This window comes from Dinoponera quadriceps, unplaced genomic scaffold (assembly GCF_001313825.1).
Source record: "Dinoponera quadriceps isolate SergipeBrazil2010 unplaced genomic scaffold, ASM131382v1 scaffold120, whole genome shotgun sequence".
Classification (NCBI taxonomy): Eukaryota; Metazoa; Arthropoda; class Insecta; order Hymenoptera; family Formicidae; genus Dinoponera; species Dinoponera quadriceps.
The window spans coordinates 2,757,280-2,772,750 of NW_014554309.1; the positions used below are offsets into that span (position 1 = coordinate 2,757,280).

A 15,471-nucleotide genomic window follows, 5' to 3' on the forward strand; every position below is an offset into this window, starting at 1 on the left:
GACGGCAAACAAAAAAATACCTTTGAAAAAAGAAGGAGTTGAAAGATGTAATATTTAAAATAGTAGTAACTTAATTTTTTTTCTCTTAATGAGTGTGAAAATTTATATGAAAACCCAGTTTATACGGAGAGGGAATTCGATTATATTAAGACTGAATGAAGAACTTTATGGACACCCAATGTATGGGAGGGGAAATAGGCCGTCTTTTTTTATGGTAGGCTGTGTATATTTACAAATATTGAAATTGTTAGAGCTACCAAGGCTAAATATCAATTTAATATACACTGAAAATATACTCTATATTATGCTTTTAAGCATAATTTATAAGAAATTATTTGCAAATAATCAGTGGATTAATAATCAGAAAATCATTGAATGTCGTTCGATTGTTCACTCTTTGAAGTAAATAATTTACTTAAACTTTGGTTTTAATTCAAAGATTATTCTCTGCTTTATATATAATCATTTAACTTTTGCAAACCATATTAATGTGGAAGTATTTAAGGATCCCTTTATGCATAATATTGCATTAACAGCGGATGATTGTCTAATGAAAAATGGCATGTTTGATTCGTTGAATTTGCTTCCAATTCGTTGAACTAATCTGTACAAGGCATTAAATGCATTTGATGTTGACATTTAAATATACAAAAGAAATCATGTTATACTATTCAAATACACTGGATGTCCATAGAAAGCAATATTAAGAAAGTTTTCAAATGGTATTTATAAGTACAATACTATTATACAGGTTGCTAGAGAATCACAGAACAATCGGGAAGGAATACTTTTTCATGGAGAAAAAGAAAAATTAAGTTTGGAAAACTCTCTGAGAGTCTCGCGAGTATGCGTGAGCCATTATCTTTCATGAAAAAATATCACCCCTTTCGCCGTTGCTACTATAATTTTCGTCACGCACTGTATAGTATTGGAAATATACATCAAACCTTTCTCTGCTATATTCACAAAGACACCCTTCCGATATTCATCATTAAAGTCCCGAGCTGTGCGCGCGCGTTTAAGATACATGTATGCACACATTTAACATAGAATTACGGTACAGGGTAGTCCACTTGACAGTAACAATAATCCAACAGTATCTTATGAGCAAACTGCCCTGTATGTATTATAACCTAAATTCTTATAGCACGGCTATTTCGAATGTTGCTATGTATATATTACATATATTACGTTATATACATATGTTTGGAAAATTAAAATTGCACCCAACTGGCATTAGCCACTGGGGGTGTGGGTGCCGACGCTGCCTGAGAGGCACTGGCAAACTCGCCCCATTCTGAACCCGTAGTACCTTGACTCTGATTTTGTGGCTTGTGTGCTGGCGAGGAAGTTGGAGTTTTCGCTGGTGGCGGTGCGATTTTCACACCACCAGGTGGAGGTGGCAAACCCATGGCTGGATTGGTACGCTGTCTTGCTCTGGATGAAACCTCACTGCCATCCTTTTTCTAAGTAACATGTATGGAAATTATTTTAAAATTATGTTCTGTACAGAAAGAACTAATAGGACAAAGTGATGAGAATATTATTGTTAAGAAATGATCACAAATTGATATGATATTCTGCACATACGGCATATATAAGATGCAAAATTAATACTTTTTTTTTCATCAACAAAGACAAGAAACAAATGCACAATGTAGCACTCACAGTGATCTTCATATTAATCTTGATGGTTTCGCCTTCCTTGAACCTGAGATCGAGTTCCTGCTTTGGTTTTTCTTTTTCCTTTTCAATTTGTTCCCGATTCTTCAACCATTTGAAGTGATCTTGAAGAGCGACGTTCAAGTCAAAACTATCAGATCTATCTAAGAAACCAACACCTATGAAAGCTGACCGTCCATCGTCATCTTGAACTCTCAGGACAAAATATCGAGAGGAGTCAGTGACAGTTTCTACAGCTATTCCAGGATACTGCTCGATCGGACATTTTGCAAACAGTTCGCCTGTAACTTTGTCCTCGAGCTTTATCGTTATGCTGTCTCCTTGCGATACCAATCGCATGCGACCAGTCCACGAAGGTTCCTGCAAGTTCCAGTCAGCTGCCCTGCAAATGTATCGTCGATGAAGTCTCTACATTCGAGCAATTCACAGGAAAAATGGAAAAAGCTTGTCGATTGATTTCACTTAGCTAGACATACTCTTACGTTTGTCCAAACTACGAAGGACACCACGGAATCATTTCGCGTTTGACACATCGTTTACAACATATTGAACAACCGCGAAACGTCACGTCAAAAACGTTCGCTCTTACCGATAACCCCTGTTGGTTGACCTTGGCGGAATTTTGAAGACGAAAACCTCAGATTTCACTAGCAGGACGCTCTCATACGTTTCCATTGTGTTTGCTGACAACTTTCACAACGTGTAAGATTAATCTCGGGCAGCTCTCGCGAAGCTGCTGCTCGAAAGCGTTTGTATGTATTTTATGACGAATGTCCGCCGTGATTTGATAACTTTATCTCGAGTCACGCCTCCTGTCCCACTCCGTCTATCGTCCCTTCCACGATTGTCCACAGATTAATCACACATAGACCGGTTAGTCGTTGCTCTTTATGTGCGACCAAAGGAAGTGACTTATCGATAAATACGCGATTAGGAAAGGAAAACATTAGCGATCGCGCAATGTCCACAAAATTTCAAATGAGAAAAAATAACGAATCAGGCAGCAAATTCTACCTTCTCTCCTGCTATTGCGCGCGCATTTCAACGCAAGGTTAATTTATTAATCAACCAGGCAAAATGATTCTTTTTTACACAAGTCGCATATCTTGCTACTCAGGAATCAAACAGGTGGAAATTACGAATGATAACAAAGTGAAAAAGTAGATCTGTCATATGTTAATCCGTTTCCTCGTTAAATATCATATGCGTTTATTGAGTCGTACAAAATTACTGCAGTGACGTGAGCATAGTGAAATAAGATATAGATACTTGTAGAATCTATAAAAAAAAGAAAAAAAATCACGATGCTGCTGCATCTCATCAGATAATCACCTAAGTAACGTAATATTAATTTACGTACTGAGCTGAAATTCTCCATCGACATCACGTACATTTTTCCAGCTTTTATTTGGCACAGTTTAGTGGAACGCAGTAACATGAATCTCAACAACTGTCTGGATCTCATTGAAAACAGATACCAGTTGCAACTGTAACTGTCGATGCATTTTCGTTGTTAGTTAGGTTGCAAGGTTTGACTTAATAACAGCGAAAAGATATGCGTACATTACTTCGTGAAGGCCGCTACTCTGATCGAGCAACAGTTGACACATCCAACTCAGATAATATATGTGTAACAATTGAGCCAAACTAGCGGCGGCAATTCTGACAATTTCATCAAATTGGACCTCTACCATTATAAACTTGAATACAGTATGCAGCACGATTAAACACACGAAATGAAAACGCGCGAGCACGTGTCACGGCGCTCAAACTTATCGAATATTTACCTCAGCTGCGCTAAAGCTCAGGCATATGATCACATTTCCTAGTAGAAAAAGGTAGGACGTTGCGTAAGCGAATGAGAGCAATTCGGAGAATCTTGGCGTGAAATGATGAAACAGTTATATTAGTCTACATAAGCAGATCTAATACGATTAGACTGCCTTAATTTAACGTAAAATCTCAGGGTGAAGTTATTTATTAAATTGCCTTAAAGGCTACGAATGCCTCATGTAGAAGTCACATCAAGCACAGTTGTCCCTCGATTATTCAAATCTGTCGGAAATTTGAATAACCAGCGATTGTTGTATTATAGCAATTAATGTCGATAGATGCTTTGTAAATCAAGTGTATGGAAAAATCGGAAAGAGAAACATTTTCCTTGAGCACAGAACGGCATGAAGGAGGTGTGTGCAGCTAAAGAATATATCTGGCACTATATGATGGCACTAACTTGAGTGCACGCTGGTGCAATTTAATACAATCAATTATTTTATGATAATTTACGTCGTCCGCAACATCCGGTTCAGGCATCACGAAATCCGAGTGTTGTATGCGCTCCATGTCGTATCTATTTAATTATAAAAACGCGATCTCACTCGCACAGGTCTTTTCTCTTGTTGCGAGAGTGACTTACTGTATGACCTCGAACAACGCGCAGACATGCTGGATGCAAAGTATGAACAATGTGTCGACCGCGATCGGCACCGCCACTATGTAAAACACGCTGACGAAGCTGTGTAACATCAGTAGATCGAAGTACTTGTCCACGTCACAGACGTGCTCCAAGCGATAGAGAAATTTGGCCGAGTAGGTCGCATTCGTCGGCAGAAGTTTGTACATCCAGCTGATGACGAGCGGCGTCGTGGAGTAAAAGAGCCATACCGAATAAAAAACCACTGGAACGAGCCGCTTCTTTTTGTCACGATATCGCTTGAATGGAGTCGCGCGTTCGCTCGTTCATTCGTTCGAGATATTATTAATCGACGAAATCGAGCTGAGAAGTAACACCGATTTCTCACACGCGACTCTCTCTCAAGCATGCGAGTATTTCCCAATCACGGGAGGCGAGCCGAAAAAGAACTTACACGCGTATTTGATCGTGTAGACTTTACTTTGTTCCGCGTGGTTCCGCAATATTTCGTTACGTGGGCCCATTTGGATCATCTTCCAGGTCTCCTCGACGTGTTCCAGAAGTTCTTTCATCTGCAGCTCGAAGAACACATTCGGTTTACGGAATGCTCGGCGGGCTTTGATAACGTTTTGACGACGGAACATAATTTACGGACTTTGTGCTTATTAAATAAATAATTGATCAGCTTTACGAAGATGAGGCTGTTCACCAGCAACGGCGATGTGTTCTCCATGATGATACTCAGATTTGTTATGCCGCACACCAGACCCCACCCCTGCGGACAAAATTCGAAACGAACCGTCAATTTCGAATCCGACGCATTATTACGCACTGTATCATAAACACCTCCAGGAACGTTAAACTGCCAGTGAAGAGCAACGTGATGCCGAGCATCGCGTTACCCTCCAGTCGCGATTGATACGGCCATTGGCCGATGATGGACAGGAATACTTTGTTGATATAATAGTAGCGATTGTCGTAGAAAGACATTTTCTATCAGGTCATCAAAGGGATACTGCGAAACAAACAGACATCTCGTCGAATATTCACGCCTAATCGGGGCTCATTGTAAATTCTCTTGGGAATGGTATCAAAGGGAAAACAGTTTCGTAGCACGACACGGCGATGAAGTGCGCGATAAGTTGTAGTATTACGCGAAATTGTAGTATTACGAAGCATCATGTATTCATGAATACCGGCTTGCATTTTCCACAATGCAGCTCTTTGTAATCGGTGAAATATTACTGCTACCGACACTCGGCGTTTCACGAAGCGAGCGAGGTTTCAAATCTACGAAAGACGAGACATGCGCGAGCTCCGCGAGATCGGAAATGAGATACTTATCTTCTTGGAACGGCTAAAGTTAATCAACACATTGGAGGAGTCGACACTTACGCGAGGGAACCCAGCGAAGATTTGGAATTTTAATGCGACTTGGCGACATATTGAGGTAAGAGACTATATTCTTTGGCGTAAATTCAAATAGGAGTATGACTGTATCATATGATCCACGGTAGACTTTGCGCTGCTGCTTTATCGAAAAATTAATATACGCCGACGTGTTACGTACAACAATCATTATCTATAAAAGAAAAAGAGCAGATAATAAAAGTAACATTGTGCGTTTAGGTCGTAATGAGAATCATGGATTTCCATCAACGATTTTATTTAAAAACTATCCAAAAATAATCTATTGTGTGTGTGTGTGTGTGTGTGTGTGTGTGTGTGTGGTGGAAAGTAATCATAGGAAAGAGGTAAAGCGAGGATGTAGATATCAATTATTATATTTTTATATCGCCCGATAAAGTATATGAATATCGCGTTCACACCTTTATGCTTCCTCCTCCGCCTCTGATTTCTGCCCTGCGCGCGATTTTCGTTTGTGTCGCTTGTACGTGGGCACGGTTAATATTCTTTCGCGTGTGGGCGCTGTGCGCTCGAGCTTACGTTGTTCTTTCTTACTATGTTTCTTCATAGCCAGCATGTAGTCCGGCACGTGACATCCAGACGCACGCATAACAGCTGCGATACTGGAAAAAATATATGTATATTCCATCGCTACTTTATTTGGATATAATATAAACGTGTGAATCGTGGAAATAAATTAAAATAGAGATTTCAATGAAAAAATAAAATTTTATAAATAATATTCAAGATAAAAGTTGTAGTACTTTAAAGGAGGAGCAAGTTTATCGATTGTGATACTTCTGTCCGATGTCCGAGATATGTAAGTAAAACATATACCTTCGTAAATTCACCGTATCTTGTTGGGTGAAAAATGTTATCGCTTTTCCTTTATGACCAGCCCGACCAGTACGACCTGTTTTGAATTAAATACAAATTTTCAGATGAGAAGACCATATTGTGTATGTATGCTTTCGGCGACATTCAAACGGATCTCATCACTATTATGATGACAAATTGATAATGACTTAAATCACAGAATATCTTGGACAACAAACAGAAAGGAAGGACTTGAAGGAATAGGACAGTTTTGGCTTGAAGAGTCACTCGTTTACATTTAGTGCATACCTATTCTGTGGATATAAGAAATTGCAGACGGTGGAAAATCGTAATTCACGACGAGATTTACACCTTTAAAATCTATACCTCTGCCCATCAGCTCTGTACAAATCAACACCCAAATTTTGCCTTCTCTAAAGCAACGCACGATATTATCTCTCTGAAAAATAAAAAAAGATATGATTATGAACTAATTAAAGCTCGACTATCTTGGATAGCTAGACTGGTTTTGTGATGTCATAAGCAAGAAATGACATGAATAAATTTTTTGCAGCATATAGCTTTATTTTTTAGTTTCCTCTTAAAAACATAATGGTTTCCTGAAACCTGTAAAATGTGCGAAAAACTGTCTGTCCGATATGTCACGTAGAATCTGAAATAACGGATCATTTTTTAACCATACTTTTAGGCAACCATGATAGCTGTTATATCAAGAATTATTTTGTAATTCTACGTGACGTATCAAACAGACATCTCAGTTGGCTACACATTTTACAGGCGTCAGGATTGCAAAATGGTTACGCTTTTTAGGGAAAATTAAAAGATAAAGCTATATGCTGTAAAAAACTTACTGCATATCATTTCTCGCTTATTGCGTCATAAACTAATATGGCTGTATATGGCCGAGAGATAACCGAGCCCTAAAGTAATATAATTTCAATTAGATAATTATCTGAGATTTTTCTTAGCACACCTGTGTTATTGTCCTATCGGCATGAATAACATCCACATTAATTCCATCGTAAATAAGTTCCTTGAAGAGTTCTTGAGCTCGTTCTTTGCTCTGCACGAATACCAACACGGGTGGTGATATACCCTGTGATGATAATAATATATAATAATCATTTTAAAGTGAAAACATTGTTTATGATTGAATTTTATTAAACTTGAGCATACCTTTTGAATAATGTTTCTAAATGCTACCAACTTGCCCCTCTCACTACCAACAAATAGAAGTTCCTGTTCCACTAAATCTGTAGCTGCATTTCTATAAAATATATCGAGAAGAGAAATGTATTTATTAATATACGTTCAAATGTTTCCATCATAAAATTTAACAGTGCATACCTTTGCCCAACTGTTACCGTTACAAGTCCTTTCATATTACGGCGACACCATTTCGAAACCGCGGGTGTGTTTGTCGCACTAAACATGCCGCGACGTAGATTTTTATTGGTACAAGCTCTTGTGATTTCGTCCAATTGCTCCCTAAATCCACGTATTCCATCCTCAAAAAGCTTATCAGCTTCATCCACAATCAACCATTCTACACTGTAAAGAGAATTCTTGAATCCGAGATCAATTATATCATCATGTATGATAAATTGCAAAAAACTTACTTATGTAATGAAATAGCTGGAGGATCTTGATTCAGAAGAAAGACCAGTCGTTTTGGTGTGGTTATTAAAATATCTGAAATACAAGCAAGTCTTAGTGAAAAGCTACTTCTACTATGAAACTTGTTCATATTTATTTTTGTTTACCAAATTTTTGCGAACTTGATGGTCCATATTTGGTAAGAGCTTGATTAGCTTTGTTGATTATATGAATCCTAAAATCACAACCATCACTCAATCTCAGGCATTCTCTATATGTCTGCTTGGCCAATTCCCTCGTTGGACTTAAAATAACCGCACGGAAACCCTTTTTCTGTGGTCCACATAAACTGTAAATTACAGGTAATAGAAATGCTGCAGTCTTTCCCGATCCTGTTGGAGCACAAGCTAATATTTGTCTATTCTGTAAATTATCAATGATGAGAAAAGGATCAACTTTTTACAACTTTGATTATAATTTATCAAAAAAAAATCACTTACTTCTAATAAAACTGGCATTGCTTGCATTTGTATCGGTGTTGGACAAATGTAGTTGCAACTTTTCATATTCTTTATTAAATTTTCTGGCACTTGATAATTTGTTTTTAATTCCTCAAAGTCTATTATTAATTTAGGCACATGGCTACCCGTGACTGAGATGCGATTCAGATTTCTCAGATGATTTATCTGAAAAAAAAAAGAATGAAAAATACTGTAAGTACCTTATGATAGTTGAATTAGATGTGGTTATGCGAATTTCAAACCTTCTCCTGCTCCAACTTGAGCATCTTGTCGGTGGTTACAATTTTTTTACGTTTTTTAAAAGCTGGTGTACTTCCATCTTTCGGCACTGATAGCCCATTCAACAAAGTTAACCTATCAGTGTCTTCGATCTCATCTTCAAAACGTTTTCTCTTCGCGTTACCTTCTTCGTTGACTTTCGACACTTCATCATCTGTCTTTTCTTTCTTTATAATTACATTATTCACGGTAGGTTTTACCATCTAAGCATAAAAAATAGTAAAATATCATTGTGTATGCATTAAAATTAACTTCGAAGAATGGACACAACAGTTACCTGAAATTTCTCCGCGTCGCGTCGGAAACGGTTCTTATCGAATTTCGCACCGGCCGCAAGTTTTTTGAATAGATCATAAGCGTCCATGGTGTAATCACAAATAACCCAAGGTAATCACAGACACTCACGATATGATAACAATGTGAAATATTGTAGATTCTATTTGAAAGGACCCAAAAGCACGAAACGTGTACCAAACACGTGTGGAACACTCTCTTTCACCATCTTACGAGATAGGGATCATCGATAATCGATCGCATAGGGAGGATCGATTATGTGTGTCGGCCGCGGCGCTGCGGTCGCGCGCTCAATCCAGCCGAGTGCGCCGTCTAGTCGATCGTGTAACCTCTGTGACGCTCGTTCGCCCGGAAGGCTCTATCTATCTACCCTACGCGAAATCGCCATTTTATGTGTTTGGCACTGTCACAGTACGGTGGTTGCGTGCGTGCGTGCGTACGTACGTGCGTGCGGTGCGGTGTAGTGCGGTTCGTCGCGTCGCGTCCAAACTTGTCTCGACAAGTTTAGAGAAGCGAAAGAGAGAGAGAGAGAGAAAGCGAGCGAGCGCGCGTCCCGTTTGGCCGGTGGCTGCTCGCTTTCGGGTTTCAGCTCTCAGCATGTCGCCCGAACACCCCGGTCCGGACGCGTACAAGTAACGGCGGCAGCGGCGGCTCGTACGGCGGGGTGTCGGTCGTGGTGCGAGGAGGGCCACACGACGGCGGCCTATCGAAATGGTGTAGTGTGCGCAAGCGAGGCGGACCCCTGTGAGTGTGAAAGAAAGAGTGTGTTTTCGTTATCGCCGCCATCGCCGTCGTCGTCGTCGTCGCCGCCGACGTCGCCGTCACCGTCGTCGGGAGTAAAGTGCACCTGATCGCGCAGCAGCAGGTACATCTCCCGTCCACTCGTCGTCGCTCTGTCGTCCTCGTCCCGACAAGTGTGCCGTCGTCGTCGTCGGCGGACGTCGAGACGCCCGACGTCGTCGTCGGGAGCCCATCGTCTCTGGATTACTCGTCACGACGCGACGTCTCCTGGCCGCCAGTTACGATGAATCCGCGTATACCCTCGGACAAGGTGAGTCTGTCTCCCCTCCTTTTTTTTTTTTAATTTTATTTATCTATCTGTGATGTGTCGATCTTTCTCTCTCTCTCTCTCTCGCGCGCATTCTCTCTCTTTCGCACGCACGCTCGCGCTCTTGTCATCGGCTCGTCTAACATGTCTACCGCACCCTCTGGCGCTCTCCTCCTTTTTCCCTCGCGCGTCCTGGGTTGTCCTCCCGCGAACGGAGTGGAAAATCCTCTTTCTTTCTTCCTTCCTTTCCTTCTCGCCTCGATTCGACTCCCTTTGCCTTTTAACTTTTCTCCCACAGCATCCTCTTTCTCTTCCTGCTTCCTACTTTTACATTTCCTCGGTATCCGCCTCCTCGTTCTCCTTCTCCCGTCGCGTCCCGCGAGCTTTTTGCGCCGCGACGTCGTCGGGAAAAGTGCGAGATGCATCGTGCGTTTGTGAACGTACGAGTTACGAACCTTCTCGATCCGTGAATTCGCGCGGTGAAACTTTTCGAAGCGATACCGCATGCGAACCGTGTTTCGAAACACAGAAAATATCCCCCTCCTCTCCCCCCCCCCCCAANAAACCCTCTCCCGCAGTGTCTACTCGTTCAATGTGTCCAAAGTAGAACGGCCAATGTCACTCTGTGGCTCGGAAATGAGAGAGGGAGAGAGATGGGGGGGGGGCAAAGTACGAAAATAATTTGTGCTTCACTTCCTGTCGCCAAACCGCGAGACGTCGGTGGTGTCCTAACCCACCGCAGCGGTCGTTTCCCTCGTCTATTTATTGTTTGTTGTGCGAGGAATGTTTTGACAGCTGATAACGCGCCGTTGACGCGTTATTGAAGACTGACTGTCCTCTCACGAAGGAGGACGCGCTATTTTAACGAGATTTTCCGTACTCGTTCGCGCGTTGACATTGATCCCCATTAGACGAATAAAACTCTGAATCGAGCGGCTCCATTTAGCGCTTAAACGCGACGCTAAACGCAGAGCGAGCGAGCGGACCTTGGTGTCTTTAGCGTGCGCTCCGTTTCGTAACGAAACACGGCCTACGCTCCATGCTGCAGCAGCTGTCATTACATCCCCCCTCCCCCTGCTGCCGCCCTTCCACACCAACACTGTGCGCTGTCGTCTTTCCGAGGTGTATTCGCGCGTGTCATCGCGCATACACGCGCGCACGCATACGTTCACAGCGCGTGTGATCAAAAGAGATTTCGAATCCTTATTTTTTCCCAACATGCAACTCGGCGCTCATTGTTATCATCGTACAGGCTCATATTTAGCGCTGCCGAACGAACGCAAGACGTGTGTACCTTCTTCGTTGACTCACGCTGACGTATCACATTCACCGCTGTAAACGCGAATGAATAAGCGCGATTTTGAATTTCGATCCGCCGACGCTTTCGCCCTCGTTGTTATCTCTAATTAAAGAGTGCATTCTCTCCGCGGCGATAAACCGGAATTTCGTGGAAAATGAAAATATATGTACGCTTGTCGGCGGCATCTCTCTCTCTCTCTCTCTCTCTCTCTCTCTCTCTCTCTCTCTCTCTCTCTCNCTCTCTCTCTCTCTCTCTCTCTCTCTCTCTCTCTCTCTCACTTGCTCGCTCGCTCGCTCGTTTTTGTGTATACAAAGCGAGAGCGCTTACTTGCAAAATCATTTAAAACACGTGTTGTCTGAAAAGGAACGTCATTGATTATTTCCCCGTCATCTTGCGTTTCAGTCCTGTAAGATTCAACTTACAAGCGGAATTCGTTCTTGGAACGGTGAAAAAACGATAGATATGCGTTAAATGAGTTTGCGATATTCCTGACAAAAAAAGAAAGGACGATGAGAAAACAGCACGTGCCTCTTTGTGAGACGTGCGTCGAGACGTGATCGATGAGTCTCGATAGCGCGAGAAAAAGTTATTAAATTACCGGAGAGATGACACGTTAGTTTTGAATTAATTTCAATTTATCCGCTCGGTGCCGTGTTTAAAATACGCGGGACAAGGTAAAATTGAAACGAAGCTAGGATTATTTTCGTGAGTTTTTTTTTTATACATTCGCAGTTAGATCGCGATCGATCGATCTATCCTCACGTATTATTTTCTTCTTTCTTTCTCATTTTATTCGCGGAATCGCGCGGAACGACGCGACGGCAAAAGGAAAGTCAGCCGCCGGATTTCACTCCATTATCATACTTTCAGAAATTAATATTTCCACGTAGCACCGACGGCCCCGGCTGATTACGGGGACTGCAGATCCGTTGCAGATAACGATGCTCGCTCGCGCATCAACGTTTCTCTCATCGCGCTCACGTGCTCGGTGTCGACGACACCTCGCTGTAATATTCAGAAATTATAGAGGCTTTACTTCTTCGCGTTTAAATATCTGGATGTAATTAAAGCGTCAAGCTAAATCTTTCATAAGACTTTCAGGTCCATCTCGGAGAACGGGGATCCCGTAATGGCGGTCGCGCGTTACGCATTTGCGTCGTCTCCGTGTTCTCTCGCGAATCTAAATGTCTAATTAATGTTTTGTCGAAACCGTCGCGGTATATGCATTCCGCGCGTGTAACCGCGCTCGGGAATTTTCCCGCGCGTCACAATCTAATTCCAGCAGGAATTATGCCCCCTCCCTCGCGTTTTATCCCGCACCGGCTGTATTTATAATTATTTATTCGCCGTGTTTACCTCAGCAATATTTCTGTGGTAACACGTTACGTGAGAGATGATAAAATCCGATAGCGAAACGCGGTCTGGGATAAACGAGACCTATCTGTACCGGCTGTGCCGAACTCTCGCGTCACTTTCGAGATCCTTCGTCTATCAGGATCTCCTCGGCTCCTAAAATCCCGCGAAGATATAGCGCGCGATCCGTGATGCGAATCGTGGAACTTACGGCAACGCAAATATTTGCTCGTAACTTGCGCGCGCGCGCTCTGTTCTTCGAACGCCAATGAGCCGGGACGATAATAACGGGATTTATTAGTCATGCACCGCGTTGTATTAAATAGTATTACAATAGTCGGCCCGTGTCTCGCTTTTTATCTCCGCGAAATTTAAGCAAGCTGCGGAAAGTCGCGAAACGGGAGGATCGTTTCATGGCTGTTTCGTGTATCCTCGGTTATACCCTTGTTGTTGCATCGTGCGCATCAACGCACCCGATTGTATGCACTGCATGCTACGATAAAAGAGCGTAGCGTGCGACAGAAGGGGAGGGAGGGATGTTGTGCGCGTTTAACCTTTAAACCAAAGTGAATGCGTTTAATTAAGAGGAGTCTCCTGTTTCTTTTTATTCCTTGTAGTATACACACACACACACACACACATACCACGCACACGGGTTAATTTAAATTAACGCAAATATAATTATATAAATAAGGAGTCTCACGTACTTTATCGCTTCGTGAAATTTATCGGTCAATTTATAGCTCGACGAGACGGATAAACGTCTGTGTTTACCGTGTAAACTTTGCATGCATTACGTAAAATTGCAGCCGAGTCCCAGCAAGCGACGTGAGCTTCGGTTTAGAAATTAACGGCGGCTATCAAGAGCCGAACACTTTCGCGACGAAATTTTCATACGCGCTTGTTACCGCGCGTCATCGTTACCCGACGCGATGCGCAACTTGATATCCGTCTCTTTTGTAGAACAACTTAGACAAATATTACAATCAAGCGGGACTGGATTTTACGTTGCGCGCTCTCGTGAGTTCTTTCTTTCAAAATGGGCAGAATAATAAAGTGAGAGACGTCGCTCGCCGAGAGGCACGTCGTAGACGCCCTTCGCCGCGGCCCTTGTGTCTCGCGATGTATTCAGCCTGCATTTTCCCCGCATTTACCACCGTGCGTTATTACTTTCGCGGGGAGTTTGCGCGATGATGGCGCATTATTCCTCTCATGAGGACACTTAACATCGCGAATTAAAGGGTCCGGGCGAATTAAGTCTCGAGGTAAATGAATAACGAGACCTGCTCGTCTCTCTCTCTCTCTCTCTGCGTTTTCTTATACCGCCTCCTACATTCCGAATGAAATGCCGTATACTTGTAGTCACCGAGTATGCATTTCGTTGTAACAGTAATAATAAGAACCGAATTACGAAGCGCACGACGAGGGGGAGGGAAGTCGAGAGAAGCGTGAAAAGAGCAGGTGAGAGGAAGGGAAGAGGGAGGACCGTCTTGCGTCTCTCGATTTAGATTCAAACGGAAAAATCGATATCGTTTTTCTCGGATTGCGTTATCCGCGTGCGAACGTTAAGAACAAATGGAATTCATCGGAAGTGCGCGCTTTTTGTGCGGAAGAAAAAACACGCGCAAACATACGCGTGAGTCACGTCCGGCTAGATCTCTTTTGCCACGAATTTTATTATTCAAGGCGAACGCGTGCGCGACGTGTGTATCGCCTTTTGTTCGTGCCAAGGCTCGATATCTGCTCGGTCATACCGAGAGAAGAGGGAGAGACGGAAGGGGCGGAGAGAGAGAAAGAGAGAGAGAGAGAATGGATATCGAGTATCTCCGCGTTTCCGCGTGGTGACTCGCGCTCGTGAGATTTTGGCTTGTACTCTCATCGTATTCCTGCGCGCCTCGACCTACCGACGCGCAAACGATTCGTAATTACAATTTATACTCTATTTCCCAAGTATCCTAGATATCATCCTGGCGAAACTAAGAAGCAGGGAAAACGCATCGAGAGAGCACCTAGAGCTTCTCATTCCTCGAAGTCTTTCTGTTTTTTTTTTTCTTTTGTTCTTATTCAGGTCGGTCCAATAGAAATCATTATCAGCGAGCGCGCCTTTCCCTTCGATGATAAAATGAAGAGAGCGGAGTGATACAGTAATATAGATTAAGCAATAAGATGAAGTGATTAGAAAAACGACGACGGAGAAGAGGAGCGTTATTGAGAAAATTCCAGAAAAATGTACGCTTCCGCGGTACACCAGCCGAATTTCGTAAATTGTCGATTACGCACGTGCACAACGTAACGCGGCAAACCGGCGCAGGTGCGACAAGTGTCTCTCAGTTTGGCGATGCGAAGAATTTTTGCGACTTACGTATGAATGGGAATGAAATCGTAATGGGTCCGCGTATTCCCGATACTTCGACATGTTCGACCGCATAAATCTCGCGCGCGAACGTGAATCGGCGCAAGTTTCGCGATAAATAAACTGAAAACTATTTTCGCGCATCGACGAGCGAAATCGTCGATACACACACGCGCGCGTATGTGTGTGTGTGTGTGCGGGAGACGCGCATACGTATTTCTATGTCTCTCTGTGTCGTAGCAAACGATAGATGTCCAAGTATGTAAATGCGTGTAAACGCGCGGTCGCGCGCGCGCGCGAGAGAGTAAAGGGGAGAGAGACGCGGAGAGAATGCGCGACGGGACTCCGCGTATTTCACGGTAACTGCGTTAAACAAACATCGACGGG

The 15,471-nt window shown here is 42.9% G+C and overlaps 4 protein-coding genes across 4 annotated transcripts in view; 1 reads left to right on the forward strand and 3 right to left on the reverse strand.

The window, feature by feature from the left end:
• Positions 1-42: 42 nt before the first annotated feature.
• Positions 43-2,468, reverse strand: LOC106745617 (NECAP-like protein CG9132). The gene is made up of 3 exons (XM_014621389.1): positions 2,273-2,468; positions 1,669-2,065; positions 43-1,466 (listed from the first exon to the last, which is right to left on the reverse strand). Exons 1-3 carry the CDS (start codon positions 2,356-2,358, stop codon positions 1,215-1,217), a joined length of 735 nt encoding a protein of 244 aa, XP_014476875.1. The 5' UTR covers positions 2,359-2,468; the 3' UTR covers positions 43-1,214.
• An 84-nt stretch (positions 2,469-2,552) lies between these two features.
• LOC106744665 (odorant receptor 13a-like) lies at positions 2,553-5,674 on the reverse strand. Its single transcript, XM_014619600.1, has 5 exons — positions 5,492-5,674; positions 4,100-4,871; positions 3,247-3,438; positions 3,044-3,176; positions 2,553-2,961 (listed from the first exon to the last, which is right to left on the reverse strand). The coding sequence occupies exons 2-5, from the start codon at positions 4,303-4,305 to the stop codon at positions 2,911-2,913; spliced, it is 582 nt and encodes a 193-aa protein (XP_014475086.1). The 5' UTR covers positions 4,306-4,871; positions 5,492-5,674; the 3' UTR covers positions 2,553-2,910.
• Positions 5,675-5,864: 190 nt separating this feature from the next.
• Positions 5,865-9,193, reverse strand: LOC106745610 (probable ATP-dependent RNA helicase DDX52). The gene is made up of 11 exons (XM_014621375.1): positions 9,014-9,193; positions 8,700-8,939; positions 8,437-8,622; positions 8,104-8,359; positions 7,960-8,032; positions 7,688-7,891; positions 7,517-7,607; positions 7,314-7,436; positions 6,629-6,779; positions 6,341-6,416; positions 5,865-6,126 (listed from the first exon to the last, which is right to left on the reverse strand). The coding sequence occupies exons 1-11, from the start codon at positions 9,098-9,100 to the stop codon at positions 5,928-5,930; spliced, it is 1,686 nt and encodes a 561-aa protein (XP_014476861.1). The 5' UTR covers positions 9,101-9,193; the 3' UTR covers positions 5,865-5,927.
• A 240-nt stretch (positions 9,194-9,433) lies between these two features.
• LOC106745621 (ubiquitin-like protein 3) overlaps positions 9,434-15,471 on the forward strand; it is a 34,211-nt gene continuing 28,173 nt past the window's right edge. The window contains exon 1 of the mRNA XM_014621403.1: positions 9,434-10,081. Within this exon, the coding sequence (XP_014476889.1) occupies positions 10,055-10,081 (27 nt within the window). The 5' untranslated portion in view covers positions 9,434-10,054. The remainder of the gene's footprint in view (positions 10,082-15,471) is intronic.

Excerpts from the sequence above, each read along its gene's own strand:
- LOC106745617 (XM_014621389.1), bottom strand. The coding sequence starts at position 2,358 with ATGGAAACGTATGAGAGCGTCCTGCTAGTGAAATCTGAGGTTTTCGTC. Across the intron at positions 2,066-2,272 it reads TCAACCAACAGGGGTTATCG|GGCAGCTGACTGGAACTTGC; the intron begins GTAAGAGCGAAC and ends ATACATTTGCAG. Across the intron at positions 1,467-1,668 it reads AGATTAATATGAAGATCACT|AAAAAGGATGGCAGTGAGGT; the intron begins GTGAGTGCTACA and ends CATGTTACTTAG.
- LOC106744665 (XM_014619600.1), bottom strand. The coding sequence starts at position 4,305 with ATGTACAAACTTCTGCCGACGAATGCGACCTACTCGGCCAAATTTCTC. Across the intron at positions 3,439-4,099 it reads GCGTTGTTCGAGGTCATACA|CGTGCTCGCGCGTTTTCATT; the intron begins GTAAGTCACTCT and ends AGCGCCGTGACA. Across the intron at positions 3,177-3,246 it reads AGCGGCCTTCACGAAGTAAT|TTACAGTTGCAACTGGTATC; the intron begins GTACGCATATCT and ends ATGCATCGACAG.
- LOC106745610 (XM_014621375.1), bottom strand. The coding sequence starts at position 9,100 with ATGGACGCTTATGATCTATTCAAAAAACTTGCGGCCGGTGCGAAATTC. Across the intron at positions 8,033-8,103 it reads ATCAAGTTCGCAAAAATTTG|ATATTTTAATAACCACACCA; the intron begins GTAAACAAAAAT and ends CTTGTATTTCAG. Across the intron at positions 6,417-6,628 it reads TTCTTATATCCACAGAATAG|GTCGTACTGGTCGGGCTGGT; the intron begins GTATGCACTAAA and ends AATTCAAAACAG.